Below are 20,455 nucleotides of genomic sequence, written 5' to 3' on the forward strand. Positions count from 1 at the left end.
GAGGCACCAACTCCCAGTACTTCCCAGTGCTCCCAGTATGTCCCAGTAACCCCCCAGTGCCTCCCAGTGCCCCCCCCCCGCTCCCCCTCCCCCCGCCGCCAGCTGGGACCAGGGGGCGTGGCCCAGGCCCCCCCTGACCCCGCCCCCCGGGGGTCGCCGCCAGGCCCCGCCCCCGCCGCGCAGACAATGGGGGGGGGGAGGGGGGAGGGGGCGCCGCGGGGGCTGCCGGGAAGGCGGAGGACCCAGGCGGGAGGACCCGGCCCGAGCGCGGTGCGGGGGGGGGGGGGGTAATTAACGAGGGGGGGGTAATTAGGGGGGGTAATTAGCGGGGGGGTTAATTGGGGGGGCAGGGGGACTGCGGGTGGCAGCCACGGGGCTCGGGGGGGGGGGGTGGGGCTGGGGGCGGGGTTGGGGCTGGGTTTTGGGGTTAAAAGCGGGGATTTGGGGGTTTGGGGTCAGAGCCGGGGGGGGGAGGTCAGGGGTCAGGGGTTGGGGGCGGGGTCAGGGTCAGGTCAGGGGTGGGTTTTGGGGTCATTGTTGGGGTTTTGGGGTTGGGGTCAGGGGTTGGGGTCAGGGGCGGGGCCCTCACCCCCCCCCCTTCCCCCCCCTCCAGGCCCCGGACCCCCCTGCCCACAGCATGGCGAGCTGAGGACCCCCCCCAGGACCTCCTGAGACCCCCCCCAGGATCCCCAAAGCCCCTCAGTGACCCCCCAGGACCCCCAAAGCCACTTGGTGACCCCCAGAACCCCCCAGGGACCCCCAAGACCCCCCCAGGACCCCCAAAGCCATTTTGGGACCCCCTGAAGGACCCCCCAGGACCCCCCAGGACCCCCCAGGACTCCCCCGGGACCCCCCAAGACCCTCCCAGGACCCCCCAGACCCCTCCCAGGACCCCCCCCCAGGACCCCCCCAGGGCCATGTCGGGCCCGGGCTCTTTCGGGCGTTTCAGCCACGCGGTGGTGCGGGCGCTGCCCGAGGCGGGGGGGCGGAGGAGGAGGAGGCCGGGGGGGGGGCGGGGGGGAGCCCCCCCTGGACCTGGCCAAGGCCCACCGGCAGCTGGGGGTCCTGGCGGGGGTCCTGCGCCAGCAGCTGGGGCTGCAGCTCCTGCAGCTGCCCCCCGCCCGCCCCCGCGCCGTGCTGCTCGAGGACCTCGCCGTGGTGCAGGGGGGCACCGCGCTGCTCACGAGGCCCTGGATGCCTGCACGGAGGGACGAGGTGGGGGGGGGGCAGGGGGGGTCGGGGGGGGTCATGGGGGGGTCATTGGGGGGATAGGGGGGGTTACAGGGGGCGTTATGGGGGGGCACCGCGCTGCTCACCCGGCCGTGGATGCCTGCACGGAGGGACAAGGTGGGGGGGGCAGGGGGGGGTCATGGGGGGGTCATTGGGGGGGTATGGGGGGTTATAGGGGGGGTTATGGGGGGGTATTGGGGGGGCACCGCGCTGCTCACGAGGCCGTGGATGCCTGCACGGAGGGACGAGGTGGGGGGGCGGGGGGGGTCATGGGGGGGTCATTGGGGGGATAGGGGGGGGTTATGGGGGGGTCATTGGGGGGGTATGGGGGGTTATAGGGGGGGTTATGGGGGGGTATTGGGGGGGCACCGCGCTGCTCACGAGGCCGTGGATGCCTGCACGGAGGGACGAGGTGGGGGGGGGCGGGGGGGGGTCATGGGGGGGTCATTGGGGGGGATAGGGGGGTTATGGGAGGTCATTGGGGGGGTATGGGGGGTCGTGGGGGGGGGTTATGGGGGGTTACAGGGGGGTTATAGGGGGGTTATGGGGGGGCACCGCGCTGCTCACACGGCCCTGGATGCCTGCACGGAGGGACGAGGTGGGGGGGGGCGGGGGGGGGTCATGGGTGGGGATATGGGGGGTCGTGGGGGGGGGTTATGGGGGGTTACAGGGGGGTTATAGGGGGGGTTATGGGGGGGCACCGCGCTGCTCATGTGGCCCTGGATGCCTGCACGGAGGGACGAGGTGGGGGGGGGGCGGGGGGGGTCGGGGGGGGTCATGGGGGGGTCATTGGGGGGGGTATGGGGGGGATAGGGGGGTTATAGGGGGGGTATTGGGGGGGCACCGCGCTGCTCACCCGGCCGTGGATGCCTGCACGGAGGGACGAGGTGGGGGGGGGGCAGGGGGGGGGTCGGGGGGGGGTCATGGGGGGGTCATTGGGGGGGATAGGGGGGTTATAGGGGGGTTATGGGGGGGTACTGGGGGGGCACCGCGCTGCTCATGTGGCCCTGGCTGCCTGCACGGAGGGGACGAGGTGGGGGGGGCAGGGGGGGGTCGTGGGGGGGGTCATGGGGGGGTCATTGGGGGGGTATGGGGGTCGTGGGGGGGGTTATGGGGGTTACAGGGGGACTTCAGGGGGATTTTAAAGGGACTTGGGGGGGTTATGGGGGTTTCAGGGGGGCTATGGGGGGGTTGCTGGGATTTGGGGGGGTTTTGGGGTCGGGGGGGGGGGGGGTGACGCTTTGTGCCCCCCCCAGCTGGGCAGGTGCGGGCGGTGCTGGAGGAGCTGAAGCTGCGCGTGGTGGCGCTGACGGACGAGGGGGCGACGCTGGACGGCAGCGACGTGCTCTTCACCGGTGGGGGGGACCCCAAAATTCAGGCTACACCCCCCCAAAAAGCCCCCCCCATTAACAAACAACCCCAACCCCTCCCAAAACCCAAACTGGGGCCCCAAAACGCTGCCCCTGGGGTGGGAGGGGGTGCACAGAGCGGTGTCCCTGTGCCCCCCCGTGTCCCTGTGCCCCCCCACATCCCCATGACCCCCCCCCAAATTGTGCCCCCCCCCAGGCCGTGAGTTCTTCGTGGGCATCTCCTCGTGACCAACCACCGCGGGGCCGAGGCCGTGGCCGACACCTTCCGGGTGAGCCCCTTATGGGGGGGGGGGGGGGGGGATTATTTTTTTGGGGGGGCTTTTAACCCTTTATTTATTTGCCCCCCCCCAAGGACTTTGCGGTGTCCACAGTGCCGGTGTCCGGGGGGGGGCACCTGAAGAGCTTCTGCAGCATGGCCGCCCCCGACACCATCGCCATCGGCAGCAGCGAGGCGGCGCGCAGAGCCATCAAGGTGGGGGGGGGCACAATTTGGGGGGGGGGGCACGGGGACACGGGGGGGGCACGAGGGGCTCCTGGGGACATGGGGGGAGCACAGGGACACGGGGGGGCAAGGGACGCGGGGGAGGGGGTCATGGGGACATGGGGGGGGCAAAGGGTCACGGGAGGGGGGTCACGATGGGGACATGGGGGGGGGCATGGGGACATTGGGGGGGGTCATGGGGACATGGGGGGGGGGCAAAGGGTCACGGGGGGGGTCACGGGGACACCGCTCCGTGTGCCCCCTCCCACCCCAGGGGCAGCGTTTGGGGACCCGGTTTGGGTTTGGGGGGAATTGGGGGGGGGGTCCCAGGGGGGTCGCAGTGTGCCCTGCCCCCCCCCATGCCGGTGCCCCCCCCGTGCCCCCCCCAGGCCATGGAGCAGCTCTCCGACCACTCCTACGGCCGCCTCTCGGTGCCCGACGACCCGGCCGGGAAACTGCCTCTACGCGCGGGGGGGCGCGGGGGGGGCCGTGCTGGTTCACCGCAGCCCCGAGGAGTTCCCGGGCAGCCTGCAGGTGGGCGGGGCTTCGGGGGAGGGGGCGGGGCTTCAGGGGGCGTGGCCAGAGGGGGCGGGGCTTGGGGGTCAGAGGGGGCGGGGCTTGGGGGCTTGGGGGGCGGGGCCAGAGGGGGGCGGGGCTTGGGGTCAGAGGGGGCGGGGCTTGGGGGGGGCGGGGCAGAGGGGGCGGGGCTTGGGGGGTTAGGGTTAGGGTGGTGGCTGGGGAAAGGGGCGGGGTTTGGGGAGGGGGCGTGGCTTGGGGGTGGGGTCAGAGGGGGCGGGGCTTGGGGGTTAGGGTTAGAGTGGTGGTTGGGGAAAGGGGCGGGGCTTGATGGGTGGGGGGCGGGGTCTGATAGGGGCGGGGCGTAAAGGGGCGTGGTTTAAATGGGGAGGGGTCAAGGGGGGTGAGGGTGGGAGGGGCTTGATGGGGGCGTGGCCAGAGGGGCGGGGCCGAAGGGGGCGGGGCTTAAACGGGCGGGGCCAATTGGGGCGGGGTGGAGGTGGGCGGGGCTAAGGGTGGGGAGTGGGAGGGGCGATGTCGGGGGGCGTGGCCTCGGGTGGAGGGGGCGTGGCCTTTTGTTAAGGGGGCGTGGCTTGGAGTCAAGCAGGGCTGGGGGCAGAAGGGAGCAGGGGGCGTGGCTTGTGCAGGACCCCCCCAAGACCCTCTGGGAGCCCCCCTGGGACCCCTCCCAGATCTTGGGACCCCCCCAGGACACTCCTGGCCCCCCCAGATCTTTTCTGCCCCCCCCAGATGTAAAAGACCCCCCTGGAATTCCCCCAGGACCCACTGGTCCCCCCCCCAGAGCTTTGGGACCCCTCCAGGGCTCCCAGACACCCAGGAGCCCCCCGGAGCCTCTGGGACCCCCCCGAGAAGAACCCTGGAAGCCCCAGGACCCCCCCAAGATGTCTGGGACCCCCCCCCAGTCCTTTGCCCCCCCCCCACTGGTGCTGCCCCTCCCTGGGGCTGCTTTTACTTGGGGGGGCCCTGTAGCTGCCCCCCCCTCATTATTTCAGCTTGGCTCACTAATAAAGGCTGAACCGTTGGGGGGGCACTCTGGCCATGATTTCAAGAATTACCCCTTATTTAACCCCCCCCCCCTTTTCTCCCCTCTCTGTGCCCCCCCACAGACGCCGTGGCACCAGTACCAAAAATACCTTTACTCCGTGCTGGGGGGGGGGGAATGAGGGATTTTGGGGCGGGGGGGGCAATGTCTAGGGCGGGGTGCGGGACTGGGGGGGGGGCACGACGGGGGGTGCGGGCTCAGGGCAGGCGGAAGGCGTGGGGGGGGAGGGGGGGTGCAGTGCGAGGCCTCGAAGTTCTGCAGGTGCTTCTGTGCCTGGGGGGGCGATTCAGGGTTAATTACACGGGGGGGTGTAATTAAGGAGGGGGGGGGTAATTAAGGCAGGGGGGTGCTAATTAGGGCCCCCCCACCCCTTACCAGAAAGGGCAAGGCCTGGCGCTGCTCCACGCCATCTCCTCGCTTTTGGGGGGGGGGAGCGTTAATTGGGGGCTGTGGCCCCCCCCCCAGCCCCCTGCCCCCCCCCCCCCCCGGTGCCCCCCCCGCGCTCACCCAGGCTCCAGGGGAAGGGAGCAGCGCGCTGAGCGGCGAAGCCCCCCAGGGTGGCCTCGCACCAGGCCTCGTCCAGCCCCACGCGCCGCAGCACCGCGCCCTAAATGGGGGGGGCGTGGGGGGGTGGGGGGCACCTCCTGGGTACCCCCCCCCCCGAGGGAGAGGGGGATGGGGGGAGGGGATTGGGGGAAGGGGGGTGAATGGGGGGGGTGGATGGGGGCGTGTTCCGGTGGGGGAGATTTGTGGTGTGGGGGCTGCAGGAGGCGGAGTTCAAGGATCTGGGAGGTCCAGAGCCAATGGGTCTGGGGAGAGTTAATGGGTGAGGGGAGAGTTAATGGAGTATAGGGGGGTCCCAAAAGGGGTTGGGGGGCATCCCAATGGCGTGGGGGGGTTAGTGGGGTCTGGGGGGGTCCCAATGGGGTCTGGGGGGGTCCACAAAGAAGGGGTCCAGGGGGGTCTGGGGGGGGGTTAATGGGGTCCGGGAGGGCTCCTTTCCCCGCGGGGAGAGCAGCTCTCCCTCTCCTCGGGGCGGGGGGTGGGGAAGAGGACAGCTCTGGCCCACAGGGCGCCCTCATCCGGGCCATGACTCGGTGCCTGGGGGGGGCGGGGTCCGACCCCCACCTCAAGGAGCCCCCCCGTGCCCCCCCCTCACCGGGTGCTGGGCGCAGCTTCAGCAGGCGTGGCTGCCCGCAGACTGGGAGGCAGGGTGTCCTGGGGACCCTGGGGGGGGGGGGGTGTGTATAAATTTTGGGGAGGAAGGTCACACAGGGGGGACCTCCACCCCCACACCCAAACTTCACCCCCACCCCAATTTTCCCCCCACTAACGTGGTAGTGATGATCTCGTCCGTCGTCCTCCTCACAGCACGGGGCCCTCATCCTTCCTTTAGGAGTGGGGGTTCTGCTTGTTCTGGGAGGGGGGGTGAGCACAATAGCAGCCCCCAACATCTTGGGGGCCCCACCTGCAGAGCTGCTCCCATTTGTTGAGGTTGAGGTGCTCCCGCACCGTGCGCGTCACCAGCTCCCCTGCGCCATGACGGGGGGTTAATTAATAATGGGGGGGTTAATTAGCAAAGGGGGGGGGTGATTAATAAATGGGGGGGTCGGGGGGGGGAGGTGAGGGACTCGCGCAGCTGCCCGGCAGCACCTTGAGGGCCAGGGGCACCAGGTGATCGAAGGAGGCGTCGAGCACCAGGGCCCCGATCTCGGGGTACGACATCGCCGCCCACGTGGCTGGGGGTGGGGGGGGGCAATTTTAACCCCGGGGGGGGGTCGTGGAGCCCCCCCCACCTCACGGCCCCCCCTCGTACCGGTGAAGCCGCCGATGGACCAGGCGTGTAGCACCGAGGCACGTCGCCCGGGCCGAGCCGGAGGCGTGGGGCGGGTGCTCCACATCCATGGTGGCGTTGGCCTCGCTCTCCGGCCGCGGCGCCCCCCTCCCTGGGGGGCGGGGGGAGTTTTTGGGGTGGGGGTGGGAAAAAAAATTCCACAGCGGGGGGCGGGAGGGTCCTCACCGTGCTGCCTGCAGAAGCCGGGTGCCCGGGCCCAGGAGAAGACGGGGTCTCCTCCGGCTGGGCGGGGGGAAGGATTATACCCCCCCCCCGGTGGAGTAGAGCACTAAAAAACACCCCCAAATTAAAAGGCCCCCCCGAAAATAGAATCCCAAAAAAAGAAGAATCCCCCAAAAAAACAAAGAGCCCCCAGAAGACAAAGAGCCCCCCTAAAGAGGAATGCCCCCAGGTGTGGGGGGGGGCATGAAAATAAGGGGGGGCCTATGGGGTGGGGGGGTTGGGGGGATTGAGGGGGCACAATTGGGGGGGGGCACAAATATGGGGGGGGCACACAAATTTGGGGGGGGGGGCTGTACCTTCCAGCGGCGTGGCCAGGCAGCCAGCCTCGTAGAGCCGGCGTTGCCCTCGCAGCAAAAATCACCTGGGGGGGGGTGTGGGGGGTTGGGGGGGGTCACGGTGATCTGCCCCAGCCCCCCCGCCCCCCTGGCCGCAGCTCTGCCCGCGGGGGCCGGGGGCCGGGCGCCGGTCGATGAACATGGTGTCGATCTCGTTGCCGTCGCAGGCCAGCAGCTTGGCGCGCCGCCCGCCGCACTGCGGGGGGGGGGTCCCCAAATTTGGGGGGGGTCCCCAATAAATGGGGGGGGTCCCCACAAATTTAGGGGGTCCCCAATAAATGGGGGGGTCCCAATAAATGGGGGGGTCCCCTATAAATGGGGGGGTCCCCAATAAATAGGGGGGGTCCCCAATAAATGGGGGGGTCCCCAATAAATAGGGGGGTCCCCAATAAGTGGGGGGGTCCCAATAAGTGGGGGAGGGGTCCCCAATAAATGAGGGGGGGGTCCCCAATGAATGGGGGGGTCCCAATAAATGGGGGGGTCCCCAATAAATAGGGGGGTCCCCAATAAGTGGGGGGTCCCCAATAAATGGGGAGGGGTCCCCTATAAATGGGGGGTCCCCTATAAATGGGGGGGTCCCCTATAAATGGGGGGGGTCCCCGAATTTCAGGGGGTCCCCTATAAATGGGGGGGTCCCCAATGAATGGGGGTGTCCCCTATAAATGGGGGGTCCCCTATAAATGGGGGGGCCTCAATAAATGGGGGGGCCCCCAATAAATGGGGAGGGGTCCCCAATAAATGGGGGGGTCCCCAATAAATGGGGGGGTCCCCAATAAATGGGGGGGTCCCCTATAAATGGAGGGCGTCAATAAATGGGGGGCCCCAATAAATGGGGGGGTCCCCAATAAACGGGGGGGTCCCAATAAATGGGGAGGGGTCCCCAATAAAGGGGGGGGTCCCAATGAATGGGGGGGGTCCCCATGAATGGGGAGGGGTCCCCAATAAATGGGGGGTCCCCAATAAATGGGGGGGTCCCCAATAAATGGGGGGGGTCCCCTATAAATGGAGGGGGTCCTCAATAAATGGGGGGCCCCAATAAATGGGGGGGTCCCCAATAAACGGGGGGGGTCCCAATAAATGGGGGGGTCCCCAATAAGTGGGGGGGTCCTCAATAAATGGGGAGGGGTCCCAATAAATGGGGAGGGGTCCCCAATAAATAGGGGGGTCCCCAATAAATGGGGAGGGGTCCCCAATAAAGGGGGGGGTCCCAATGAATGGGGGGGTCCCAATAAATGGGGAGGGGTCCCCAATAAACGGGAGGGTCCCGGGGGACGACCATCACCTCCTCCACCAGCCGTGCCTGGCCCTGCAGCAGCACCGGGAGCAGCGCGCGCTGCAGCAGCCGCACCGAGCCCGAAGGAGACGCCAGCGGCCGCCCCATGCCGGCAGGGAACAGGCTGCGGGCACGCCCAGGGGGCGGGGTGAGCGGGGACACGCCCACGAAGGGGGCGGGGCGGGGTCACCAAGGGACACGCCCACAGGGGGCGGGGTCAGCGGGGCCCGCCCATAAGGGGCGGGGGCAGGGAGGTGGACATAGAGGGGGAGGGGGTGGGGCCCCCTGAGGGTGGAGGCCCCGCCCACCAGCCCGCCTGGCCACGCCCACTTCCTTAAAAGGAAGCCATGGTGCCCCGCCCGTCCCACAGAAGGGGCGTGGCCTCAGGGAGCCCCGCCCACCCCGACCCTTCCAACTCCCTCAAGCCCCGCCCCCAGCTGCCACACCCCACCAAGCCCCGCCCACCCACACCAAAGGGGCGTGGCCAGGGGAAACCCCTCCCCCCAATGAACTCCTGACCCCACCCCCGCCAAACGCCCTTTGCCCCACCTTTGACCCCCGCCCACCAAGACCCGACCCCCCTTCACCACCCACCACCAAGCCCCGCCCACCCACACCAAAGGGGCGTGGGCCAGTACGAAGCCCCGCCCCTCCACCCGCTCTCCCCCACCCACCCCATTCCCACAAACCCCTCCCCACACAAACCCCTCCCCCTTGGAGCCCCTCCCCTTGCCCACTCTTAGCCCCACCCCACTCCCATCCCCTCCGGCCCCGCCCGCCCTCTGGCCAACGAGCTGGCACGGCAGCTTCTTGAGGACCCCAGGACGCCGGCGGCCGCCCCTGATCCTGCGGCGGGGAGGCGGCGGCCGCGCGGGGCACGGCCCGAGCCCCCCTGCGGGCGGGACGGGTCAGGCGGGGGGGCCCAAATCTCAGAGGAGGGTCCCAAAAATTTGGGGGGGGTCCCAAAAAGGCGGGGGGGGGGGGCACACCAGGGCCGCCCGGCGCTGTCCCAGCGGAAGTCCACGGGCCAGCTGCGGAAGTCGAAGGTGTAGGCGGCCAACTCCAGTACCGGAGGACCAAAGGGGGGGGGCGTTTCTAGGGCCCACCCCTCGCCCTCAGGGCCCCCCCCAGCCCCACGACGCCCCCACCTTGACCTACTGGGGGTGCCCAGGCGGTGGCTGTCCTCCAGCACCGTGATGAACTCCACGTACTGGGGGTTGCAGGCGCCCGGTGCCTCTTTCTGGGGGGGGGGGGTCTGGGTTGTTTTTTTTTTTTAAGGGGGGGGGGTCCTCAGGTTCGGCCCCCCCCCAGGTAAATTTGGGGTTTGTTGCCCCCCCCCCCCTCACCCGCCACCTCGCAGGCAGGCGACGCCGGCCAGCAGCAGCAGCACGGTGGCGGCGCAGTGGGACAGGGGAACCACGCGGGACATGGTCCTGACCCTGGGGGGGGGGGGGGGGGGGGGGGGTTAACGGGGAGCCCCCCCGGCACGGGGAGACCCCCCACAATAAAAAGCCCCCCCCCCGCCCCCCGGTACCTTTGCGGTAAGAGGTGAAAGACGGCAAGGGAAACGTAAGCAGGAGGGAGATGGACCACAGCACCGAGGCCTGGGGCGGGGGGGGGTCAGCGGCACGGGGGGGGGCACCGAGGCCTGGGGGGGCACCGAGCCCCGGGGGGGGTCCCGCAGAGGGGTTTTGGGGGGTTTGGGGGGGTTTATGGGGCTCACCACGCGCCAGCACGCTGTCGTGCTGGCTTTCTACACTCCAGCCCCCGCGGTTGGTAGTACGAGTCCTGGGGGGGGGCAGGGGGTGAGACCCCCCCCTCCAGTGACCCCCCCCCCGTCCCCTCCGGCCCCCAGCCTGGTAACGCCCCCCAGACCCCTCCCCCTCCCGGTAACCCCTCCCAGCCCCTCCCCTCCCGTTATTTCCCCCTAGACCCCCCTCCCCAGTGCCCCCCCCCCTCCTCCCGGTCCTTCCCCAGACCCCCCCCGGTCCCGGTGTCCTCCCCCCGGCCCCTCCCCTCCCGGTGCCCGCCCCCCGGTGCCTCCCCCCCGGCCCCCCCCGCACCCAGCTGGCTCCCGGGCGCCTCCCCGCCCGGGCCCGACCCCCCCCGCCCGGGCGCGGTGCACGCGGTAGAGGCGCGGCCCCAGGACGCAGCTCAGCAGCTTCGCCATCGCCGCCGCCGGGAGCAGCCCGGCGCGGGGCGGCGCTTCCGGGGAGCGCGGGGGAGGAGGGACTTCCGGCCGCGCCACGGGGGCCGCAGCAGGGACGCCCGGCGGGCGCGGCGTAGGTGCATGGCCACGGGCGCCATCCCTTCGGGGCCGGCAGCGAGATGGACGGCGGCGGGGGGGGGGCGGTTGCCATGGGGACGGGGGGGGAGGAGGAATTGGCGGCTTAGGTTGCTAAACAGCCGGGAATGAGGGGAAAGGCGTGGGGGCACGGGGTCCTGGGCGTGGGGGGGGTCAGGGAGGGGCCCCTGCGTTCTAGAAGGGGGAATTTACGTTAAATAAATACATTTATTTGCGTGTTTGTTTGCTTCTTTATTAATTTATTGTTTTAAAAGCAAAAAAATAATTAATTAATTAAAGGTTAAATAAATAAAGGTTGATTAATAAAGGTTAAAGGTTAAATAAATAAAGGTTAAATAAATAAAGGTTAAATAAATAAAGATTAAATAAATAAATAAAGATTAACTAAAAAAAGGTTAAATAAATTAGGGTTAAGTAAATTAGGATTAAATGAATTAGGTATAAAAATGTTCATTTAAAGGGTTAATTTGATTACAAAAGGAGGATGAAGAAATGGGGGGGGGCTCCCCAAAACACAGCCCCCCCAAAGTGCCCTGACCCCACAAAACCTGACTGAACACCCCAAAACCTGACTAAATGGCCCCAAAACCTCCCAAATACCCTGAAACTTCACTAAATGGCCCCAAATCCTCCCAAAACATCCCCAAACCTGACTAAATGGCCCCAAATCCCCCCCAAAACTCTACCAAATGCCCCCAAACCACCCAAAATTTTGTCCCCCGCCCCCCACTCCCCAACATCCCCCCGCCCCCCCTCCCCAGCCCCCCCCCACCATTTTGGGCCCCAGACCCACAAATCCCCCCCCCCAACAAAAACCACGACCCCCATTTTTCCTTTTCCTCCATTTTTTTATTCCCGTGGCCGGGGCCGCGCGGGGGCTGAGGGAGCAGCTCCGGGCCCCAAAATAAAGGGAAGTGGGGGCGCGGGGGGGCGGAGAGTCGGGGGGGGGCTCAGCGGATGGTTTTCACCGGGCTCTTGAAGTTGCTGGCGGCCTGCAGCTGCAGCTGGTACGCCATGGGGTGGATCTTGAACCCGTACAGCCTGCGGGGGGGCGGCTGGAATGGCCCCGGCCCAAAACACCGCCCAAAACACCCCAAAACACCCCAAAACACCACCCCAAAACACCCCAAAACACCGCCCAAAACACCCCAAAACGCCCCAAAAACACCCCAAAACACCGCCGAAAAACACCCCCACACTGCCCCAAAAACTCCCCAAAACACCCCCACCCCACCCCAAAACCCCCCCCTGGCACCAGGCACCCCACACCGCCCCAAAAACACCCCAAAAACACCCCCATACTGCCCCAAAACACCACCCAAAACACCCCCACACCACCCAAAATGCCCAACACCGCCCAAACACGCTGAGACACCCCCAAATTGCCCCAAACACCCCAACACCCTTAGACACTCCCCAGATCACCCCAACACCTGGTGAGACCCCCCCCAAATCCCCCCAAAATGTGCTGAGACCCCCTCAAAACCGCCCAAAACCTGCCCAAAACCCACTGAGACGCCCCCAGCCCCCATAAATACCCTCCAAGCCCCCCAAATCCCCCCCAAGGCCCCCATAAATACCCTCCAGGCCCCCCAAATCCCCCCAGTGCCCCCCACCTCCCCCCCAAATCCCCCTGAAATCCCCTCCAAACCCCCTCCGGATATTGCTCCCAATTTCCCCCCAAATCCCCCCCAATCCCCCGCCAGCTCCCCCTAAATCCCCCTCTAACCCCCCCCAGCCCCCCCTAAATCCCCCCCAGCCCCCCACAGCCCCCCCATATAAATCCCCTCCAGGCCCCCTGCAACCCCCCAATGGCCCCCACTCCCCCCCAAATCCCCCTGAAATCCCCTCAGGCCCCCCAAAATCCCCCCAAGGCCCCCCAAATCCCCCCAGTGGCCCCCACTCCCCCCCAAATCCCCCTGAAATCCCCTCCAACCCCTTCAAATCCTGCCCAATTTCCCCCAAATCCCCCCCAAATCCCCCCCAATCCCCCCCCAGGCTCCTAAATCCCCCTCTAACCCCCCCCAGCCCCCTAAATACCCCCCCAAGAGCCCCCATGATCCCCCCAGCCCCCCACAGCCCCCCCATAACCTCCAGAGCCCCCAAATGCCCCCCAAGGCCCCCAATGCCCCCCAAATCCCCCCCAATCCCCCCAATCCCCCCCCAGCTCCCCTAAATCCCCCTCTAACCCCCTCCAGCCCCCCCCATAACCCCCTTCCAGCCCCCCCAGAACCCCCGCCATACAAGGGGCGCGAACTGGTGAGGCGGGGCGCTTGGGCGGTACTCGGGGTGCACCATGAACAGCATGTGGGGGAAGCCGTCTTAGAAGTAGGCGCCGTCGGTGTGGTGCCGCGACGACTTGGGCGTGTAGACGTCCATGGCCATGGGGCAGTACAGCTTCACCATGGCCTCGCCCGGGATGTCCGACAGCCCTGGGGGGCCCAAAATATGGATAGAGCCCCCCAAAATGCCCTGACCCATACAACCCCCCTATAAACACCCTGACCCCATAAAAATGCCCCTATAAATGCCCTGACCCCCAGATAACCCACCATGGTCACAAGTTCACCTTGGCCTGGCCCAAGGGATGCCCGACAGCCCTGGGGGCACGGAGGGGACCCCAAAATATAGAATGCGGCCCCCCAAAATGCCCCGGCCCCATAAAATAACCCTATAAACGCCCTGACCCCAAAAACCCCCAACCCCATGGGGTGGCACCCCAGCCACCTCCCCCAAAAATAGGGACACGGCCCTGAGCCCCCCCACAACCCAGCAGCCCCCAAAATCCCGAACACCCCCAGGACCCCCCCAACCCCCCCCGGACCCCCCCGCCCCCCGTACCGATGGGCAGCGCTGGGCTGGTTCTCGCGGGACTGGGCCGGGGGGGCAGTACCCGAAGTCTCCCTGCTGGTACTTCTCCAGCTGGGGGGGGCACAAACAATGAGGGGGGGTCCCCAAACAACCCGGGGGGTGCCCCCAAAATTTGGGGGTGGTCTAGAATTTGGGGGGAAAAATTTGGGGCCGCACCACCATCTCAGGGATGCCGCTTGGTGAGGATGTAGCGGGCGTGGATGAGGCCGTAGAGCATCTCGGCCGCCTGCTCGATCAGGTCGCTCTGGTTGGGGTTATCCTCCAGCTCCTCGATCTGGGGGGCGCGGGGGGGTTAACGGGGGTGGGGGCGCCCCAGAACCCCCGGACCCCCCCCCCCCGAGCACACCGGCTCCAGGTCCAGGATCATGTAGAGGGCCTGGCGATGCGGAAAGGTCTCGTTGAGCCCGGTCAGGTTGAACTTGTCCTGGATGTAATCCTAGTCCTGGGGGGGCTTCACTGTGACCCCCCCTTAAATTCGGGACCCCCCCTTAAATCCACACCCCCCCGCTTCATTTCAGACCCCTCCCTGTTATTTGGGCTCCCCCCCTTTCATTTGGGGCCCCCCCTTTGCCACGAAGCCTCCCCTTTCATTTGGGATTCCCTCCTTTATTCACCCCCCCCCCCCCCTTTATTTAGGACCCCCCCCCCACTTTATTCACCCCCCCCCCACACTTGGGACCCCCCCTTTCTGTGCCCCCTCCCCTTTAATTCCCATTTCCTCCTTCATTCACCCCCCCTTACCCAGGACCCCTTTTATTCCGGCCCCCTCCCCTTTACTAGAGCCCCCTTTTATTGGGGAGCCCCCCCCTTTTATGTAGCCCCCCTTTACCGAGGACCCCCCCCCTTACTCAGTGCCCCCCCCCATATCCCGGTGCCCCCCCTTACCCCAGCCCCTTCCCCTTTACCCCAGACCCCCCATTATCCTGACCCCTCCCCCATTTCCCCTCCCCCCTTACCCCAGGCCCCCCCCCTTACCGAGGACCCCCCCCCTCCCGCCGCCCCTCCCCCCTCCCCCCGGCCCCTCCCCCACCCTCCCCGTTTCCCCCCTCCCCGCCGCTGCCCCCCCGTTCTCCCGGTGTCCCCCCCGCCGCCCCCACCTCGCAGAAGAACTCGTTTCCGCGCAGGCCGCGGACCCAGGGAGTCCGACACCTCCTCGGAGCTGCTCATGGCCCCGCCGCCTCAGCCCCAGGCCCTGCCCGCGCCGGGCCGGTCCCGCTCCGCCCGCACCGCGCCTGCGCCGCCCGCGCGGGGCCCGCCGGGGATTGTGCATCCGTGCCGCGCTCCTGCCGGGCCTCGCGCTGCGCCGCGCCGCCCCCAAGGACTACGGCTCCCCGGCGTGCACCGCGCGAAGGGGGCGCGGGCGTGGCCGCGGCGGCGCGCGTGCGCACAACCGCGCCTGCGCGCTACCGGGCCGCCCGGTGTGATGACGGCCCGGAGGGAGCCTCGCAGCACAGAGGTGCGCGTCCGCGCCGTGGCGGTGTTACCATGGTGATCACGGGCTGCGCGTAACGGAGCGGTGCGCATGCGCTGTGCGGACGCTCCCATGGTGACCAAGGGCCAGGTCCTCCTGCAGCCCCCATGGCAGGCGGGAGCTGCGCATGCGCCCTGCGGCGTTGCCATGGTGACCAGTGCCTGGCGCGAAGAGCTTCGTGTCCCGGCGCGACGCGCATGCGCCCTGCGCCGTTGCCATGGTGCTCAAGCCTGCACTCCAGCGCCCGAGCCGAAGCCTGCCGGGCGCCGCCGCCATGGCGCACCTCAGCGCCTTCACCCGGGCCCGGGTACCGGCGGGCGCTGGAAGGACGGGCTGCGCGCCCCGCCCGGCCCCGAGCGCCCAGCCCCCAGGCCCCCGACACCTCCGCGGGGGCCGAGGCGCGGCGCTTCTACGAGAGCCTCCTGCGAGACCCCCCCCCCCCACCCCCCCCCCACCCCCACGGCGCCGCCATCGCCCCCCCCCCACAGGGCCCCTTCGAGGCCCCCTCCCCGCCGGGCCCCGCTGCCCGCGGCCGCCCGGGAGCGTCAGGGCCACGCGGTGCTGCGGGCGGCGCAGGACGGGGACGTGGCGGCGCTGCGGCGGCTGCTGGAGCGCGAGGGCGGGGACCCGGCCTTCCGCGACGCCTTCGCCTGGACCCCGCTGATGTGCGCCGCCCGCGCAGCCGCGGCCCCGCCGTGCGCTCCTCCTGCAACGGGGGGCGCCGGCAGGCGCGAGGCCGAGAGGCTGGCGAGGGGGGCCGGGCACCGCGGCGTCGCCAGGGTGCTGAGGGAGTGGGGGGAGAAGATGGAGGAGGAGGAGGAGGAAGGAGGAGGAAGGTGGGATGAAGGCCAAGGAGGGCAAGGCCGAGGAGGACAAAAAGAAGCCCAAGAAGGAGGAGGAGGAGGACGAGGAGATGAAGGCCAAGGAGGAAAAGAAGGAGAAGAACAAGGAGGAGAAAGAGGAGGAGGAGGAGGAGCGGTTGAAGGCCAACGGAGAGGAGGACGACGCCAAGGACGGAGAGGAAAAGAAGCCCGAGGAGGAGGAGGATGAGGAGGGGACGAAGGCCAAGCAGCCGCGGAGGGACCCGGGGCTGAAGGACGACGCTGAGGGGCCGAGGAGCGGGGAGAGGAGGAGGGGGAGGCCCAGGAGGGGGCAGAGAGGTGAGAGCACAGCACGGGGCCCCTTGGGGGGGGGCCAGAACCTTGAGGGGGGGTCCCAGACCCCTTAACGGGGGGGTTGGGGGGGATCCTACACCCCTTGGGGGGGCTCAAACCCTACAAGGGGGGGGCAAAAGCCACTCAGGGGGCCCCCAGACCCCTCTGGGGGGGGCCCCCAAACCCTTTGGGGGGGGCTCAGACCCCTTAATGGGGGGGTTGGGGGGGTCCCAGCCCCCTTGGGGGTGCCCCAACCCCTTAGCGGGGTTCCAGGGGGGTCCCAGCCCCGGGGGTGTTTAACGCCCCCCCGCCCCCTCCCTGCCACCTTCCTGTCCCCGAGGGGGGGGGCCCGGCCCCCCCCCCCGCCACCGCCGCACACTTTTCCACCGCCCGCAGCGCCACCCCCGTGACCCCGATTCCCCCCTTATTTCCCTTCCCCCCCCCCCAAAAAAAGAAAAAAAAATCCACTCCCCTTTTTCCCCCCATGCCCCCCCCCAAGCCCGTCTCTGACCCCCCCAAACCCCTCTCAACCCCCCCCATTCCTTTTCTAACCCCCCCCCCAATTTTTTCTCCCAGCTTCTGCCCTAGCTGCGGCTGCCACTTCCGCGACCCCCCCGGGCGGCACCGGACCTCCACCGCCCACCTCCTGGCCCGGGGGGGGGCCCCCCGACGCCCCCCCCCCCCCTTCCACATCCCCCCCCAGCAACGTGGGCTTCCGCCTCCTCCTCCGGGGGAGCTGCGGACAGCGGGGGGGCTGGGCCCGGCCGGGAAGGGGGTCACAGACCCCCCAAGACCCTCCTCAAACAGACGCCGGGGGCTGGGCTGCCCCGGGGGGCCCCGGCCCCGCGTCACCCACTTTCGGGCCCCGCGACCCCCGCGCCGTGGCCGGGGGGGGGCCCGAAAAAAGCCCCGGGGGGGGCAAAAAGAAATCGGGGGAACGCATAAAAAAGGGAGAGACTGAGAGGGCCTGGGAGAGGCGCCTGAGGGCCTACATGGCCCGCTGAGGGAGGGGACGGGGGGGGATTTGGGGGTTAGGAGGAGTCTGTGGGGGTTTGGGGTTAGGGGTAGGGGGGGCACACACTCATTGCTTCCCCTTCCCCCAGCTCGGATGTGGTTGGGAACAGGAGGGGACAACCAGGAGTCCCCACCCCACAACTTCCCCCCTTCCCCCGACACCCCCCCGAGGAGGGGGGGCCCGAAACCGCCGCCGAGCCGGGCCCCCCCCCGAAACCACCCCCGGAATCCCCCAAAACCGCGGGGGGAGGCAATAAACGGCGGGGGGGGGGGGGGCGGGGCTGCCACCCCCCCCCGAAACCCAAACCCGCGGCCTAGGGGGCACTATCGCTCTGGCTAAAGAGTACGTGGGGGGGGGGGGACCCAAAGCCCCATGGCCCCCCCCTCCGTGGGGGCGGGCGCCCACTTCTGCTTTCGGGGCTGCATCCGGGGGCGGGGGGGGGCCCGGGGGAGGTGGGGCCCCCCCAGGCCTGGGCGGCGCGCATCCGGCCCTGGGGGGGGGCGGCGAGGCCAACTGGGGGGGGGGGATTTGGGGTGACCTTGGGGGGGGTTGTGGGGCAGAGGAGGGGGGGGTCCTGTGGGGTGGGGGAGCCTTCTGGAGTCAGGGATTCTATAGGATGGGAGGGGACTTATTGGGCTGGGGGGGCCTTATGGGGTCGGGGGGGGGCCTTATGGAGTTGGGGGGGTCCCTACGGGGCCGGGGGGGGCCCCTATGGAGTCGGGGGGGCCCAATGGGACGGGGGGGGCCTATGGGGTCGGGGGGGGCCTATGGAGTCGGGGGGGGGCCCTATGGGGCCGGGGGGGGCCCCTATGGGGCGGGGGGGGGCGTGTTCCCCACGGGAAAGCCCGGGCGGGGGCGGCGGGGCCGTGGAGGGGGGCCGGGGGCGGGGCCGCGGGCAGAGCCGCGCCCCCCCGCCGCCACCGGGCACCCATGGGTGCTGCCAGCGCCCCCCCCGCTGCTGCTGCTGCTGCTGCTCTGCGCCGCCGGGACCAAGGCACAGGTGCGACCCCCCCCCAAACCCCAAATCCTCGTGTCCCCCCGACCCCAAATCCCCAAAACCCTAAAGCTTCCTGTCCCCAAATCCTCGTGTCCCCAAATCCCCCAATTCCCTCGTCCCCAAATCCTCGTCTTTGTGTCCCCAAATCATCCCCAAATCCCCGTCCCCCCCTCACCCCCCACTGACCTTTTTTCTGCCCCCAGGACCCCACAGCGGTGCCAAGCCCCTCCCCCTCGGTGAGTCCACCCCCCAAAACCCCAGAATGGCCCCAAAACGGCCCCAAACCCTCCCTGGGTGCCCCCCGACCCCATGACCCCGCTGACCCCATTGTCCCCCTGTCCCCCCCAGGGCCCCGTCCTGCAGCGCACGGGGACAAACCGGCGGCACACGTCGTGGGTGAGCGGCGTTTATGGGATTTGGGGGTTTGGGGGGGGATTGGGGTTTGGGGGGGATTTTGGGGGCTTTGGGGATGGGGATGCAGGGGCTATAGGGGATGGGGGCGCGGGGCCGTGTGGGAGGTAGGGAGAGTGGGGGCTGTCTATAGGGCTGTGTCGTAGCTTATGGGGCCGTGGGGCCGCTTATAGGGTCAGGGGGCGTCTATAGGGTCATGAGGTCATTTATAGGGTCAGGGGGTATTTATAGGGTCATGGGGCCATTTATAGGGCCATGGGATGTCTATGGGGCGTTTATAGGGTCAGGGGGTGTCTGTGGGGTTGTGGGGCCACTTATAGGGTCAGGGGGTGTCTATAGGGTTCTGAACCCATTTATAGGGTCAGGGGGCATCTTTGTGGTCAAAGGGTCTTTTTAGGGTCAGGGGGTATTTATAGCGTCATGAGGCCATTTATAGGGTCAGGGGGTGTCTGTGGGGTCAGGGGGCATACTTATAGGTTCTCTACGAGGCAACTGCCTGCGGCCCCCAACACCCTGACCCCTTCCCCTGACCCCCTTTCCCCGCCTCCTCCTCGTCCCCCGAGGGCCGAGGTGTGGGACGACCGCGTGGCGCCCTCGGTGGTCCGCAACGGGGTGCGGCTGCGGGAGAACAAGCTGGTGGTGCCGCGGGACGGGCTCTACTTCGTCTACGCCGCCGCCGCCTTCCAGGGGGGGCCGTGCCCCCCGCCGCGCCGCCGCCCCCCCTGCGCGCCTCGGTCAGCCGCTTCTCCGACGAGTACCCCCGCGACGTGCCCCTGCTCACCGCCGTGCGCTGCGTCTGCCCCGGCACCGGGGGCCGCCGGAGACGCCGGGGGGGGGGCGGAGACTGACGAGACGCCTGGGGGAAGGGGAGAGACACCGGGGGGGGGCGGCAGCTGTGGTTCGAGTCCCTGTACCAGGACCAGCCGTGTTCCAGCTGCGCCGCGGGGACCAGCTGGCCGCCACCACCACGGCCGCGCGCTTCCTCGACCTGCACGGGGGGGGGCAGGCGTATTTCGGGGTGGTGGGGGTGGATTAGGGCGGGGGGGGGCGGATTTGGGGTACGGGGGGGAGGGACCCGAGTGGATGGCCAAGGAGGGAGGTCGGGGGAGGAGGCGTCGGTAGGGACCAGAGTGAACGCGGAGTGGTGATGGGGGCGGGGGGGGGGGTATTTATGGGGGGGGGGGCGGTGGGGGGGGGTATTTATGGGGGGGGGCGTTATTTATCCAGTATTTATCTATTTATGGCGCCGCGGCCCTACCGTGTAGGGCCTGAGATGATTTCATTGTTTTGGGGCCAGAAATGTCTATTTTTGTAGGGCTTGGGGTTATTTATTGCCCCCTGCTGCGGGGGGGTCAAAGGAATAAAGGCTGAAGCCAGCGGAGCGGCTGTGTCAGCGCGTTTTGGGGCGAATCCGGGCGGTTTTGGGGTCTGGGGGGGTGGGGAGGGAGCTGGGGGGGGATTTGCGGTGAATTTGGGGGGATTTGGGAGGGATTTCAGAGATTTTGGAGAAACTTTGGGGGGAGGTTTGGGGAGAATTTGGGGGGATTTGGGGGAGGATTTGGAGGATTTTGGAGAATTTGGGGGGATTTGGGGGAGTTTGGGGAAGATTATGGGAGGGATTGGCTTAAAATTCGAGAGATTTGGGGGAGGTTGGAGACTTTCTGTAGATTTGGGAAGAATTTAGGGGATTTGAGGGCATTTCAGGGAATTTAGGGAGGGATTTGGGAGGATTTGGGAAGGTTTCGGGGATTTGGGGTAGATTTCGGGGATTTGAGAAGTTTAGGGGGATTGAGGGGAATTGGGGGAGGATTTGGGGGGATTGGGGAGGGTTTGGGTGAGTTGGTTTTTTTTTCAAATTTGGGAGATTTGGGAGAATTTGGGGGAAT

At 68.2% G+C, this 20,455-nt stretch overlaps 4 protein-coding genes across 4 annotated transcripts; 2 read left to right on the forward strand and 2 right to left on the reverse strand.

Moving 5' to 3' along the window:
- The first annotated feature begins 902 nt into the window (after nucleotides 1-902).
- DDAH2 (DDAH family member 2, ADMA-independent) lies at nucleotides 903-4,781 on the forward strand. The gene is given in 9 exon segments (XM_072024703.1): nucleotides 903-980; nucleotides 982-1,235; nucleotides 2,467-2,585; nucleotides 2,797-2,823; nucleotides 2,826-2,869; nucleotides 2,953-3,072; nucleotides 3,471-3,530; nucleotides 3,532-3,615; nucleotides 4,725-4,781. Coding segments are annotated over 9 exon segments (828 nt in total). The 5' UTR covers nucleotides 903-917.
- A 1,271-nt stretch (nucleotides 4,782-6,052) lies between these two features.
- ABHD16A (abhydrolase domain containing 16A, phospholipase) lies at nucleotides 6,053-10,515 on the reverse strand. The gene is given in 10 exon segments (XM_072024704.1): nucleotides 6,053-6,192; nucleotides 6,298-6,399; nucleotides 6,477-6,532; nucleotides 6,534-6,606; nucleotides 7,034-7,069; nucleotides 7,072-7,098; nucleotides 7,169-7,268; nucleotides 8,355-8,469; nucleotides 9,692-9,784; nucleotides 10,409-10,515. Coding segments are annotated over 10 exon segments (849 nt in total).
- Nucleotides 10,516-11,580: 1,065 nt separating this feature from the next.
- CSNK2B (casein kinase 2 beta) lies at nucleotides 11,581-14,907 on the reverse strand. Its single transcript, XM_072025045.1, is given in 9 exon segments — nucleotides 11,581-11,705; nucleotides 12,895-13,082; nucleotides 13,492-13,528; nucleotides 13,531-13,572; nucleotides 13,681-13,696; nucleotides 13,698-13,795; nucleotides 13,868-13,957; nucleotides 14,610-14,664; nucleotides 14,666-14,907. Coding segments are annotated over 9 exon segments (654 nt in total). The 5' UTR covers nucleotides 14,689-14,907; the 3' UTR covers nucleotides 11,581-11,600.
- A 4,082-nt stretch (nucleotides 14,908-18,989) lies between these two features.
- On the forward strand, nucleotides 18,990-19,605 carry LOC139998842 (tumor necrosis factor-like). Its single transcript, XM_072024705.1, is given in 3 exon segments — nucleotides 18,990-19,262; nucleotides 19,265-19,489; nucleotides 19,492-19,605. Coding segments are annotated over 3 exon segments (612 nt in total).
- The last annotated feature ends 850 nt before the right edge of the window (nucleotides 19,606-20,455 follow it).

Source organism: Anas platyrhynchos, chromosome 17, assembly GCF_047663525.1.
Source record: "Anas platyrhynchos isolate ZD024472 breed Pekin duck chromosome 17, IASCAAS_PekinDuck_T2T, whole genome shotgun sequence".
NCBI lineage: Eukaryota > Metazoa > Chordata > Aves > Anseriformes > Anatidae > Anas > Anas platyrhynchos.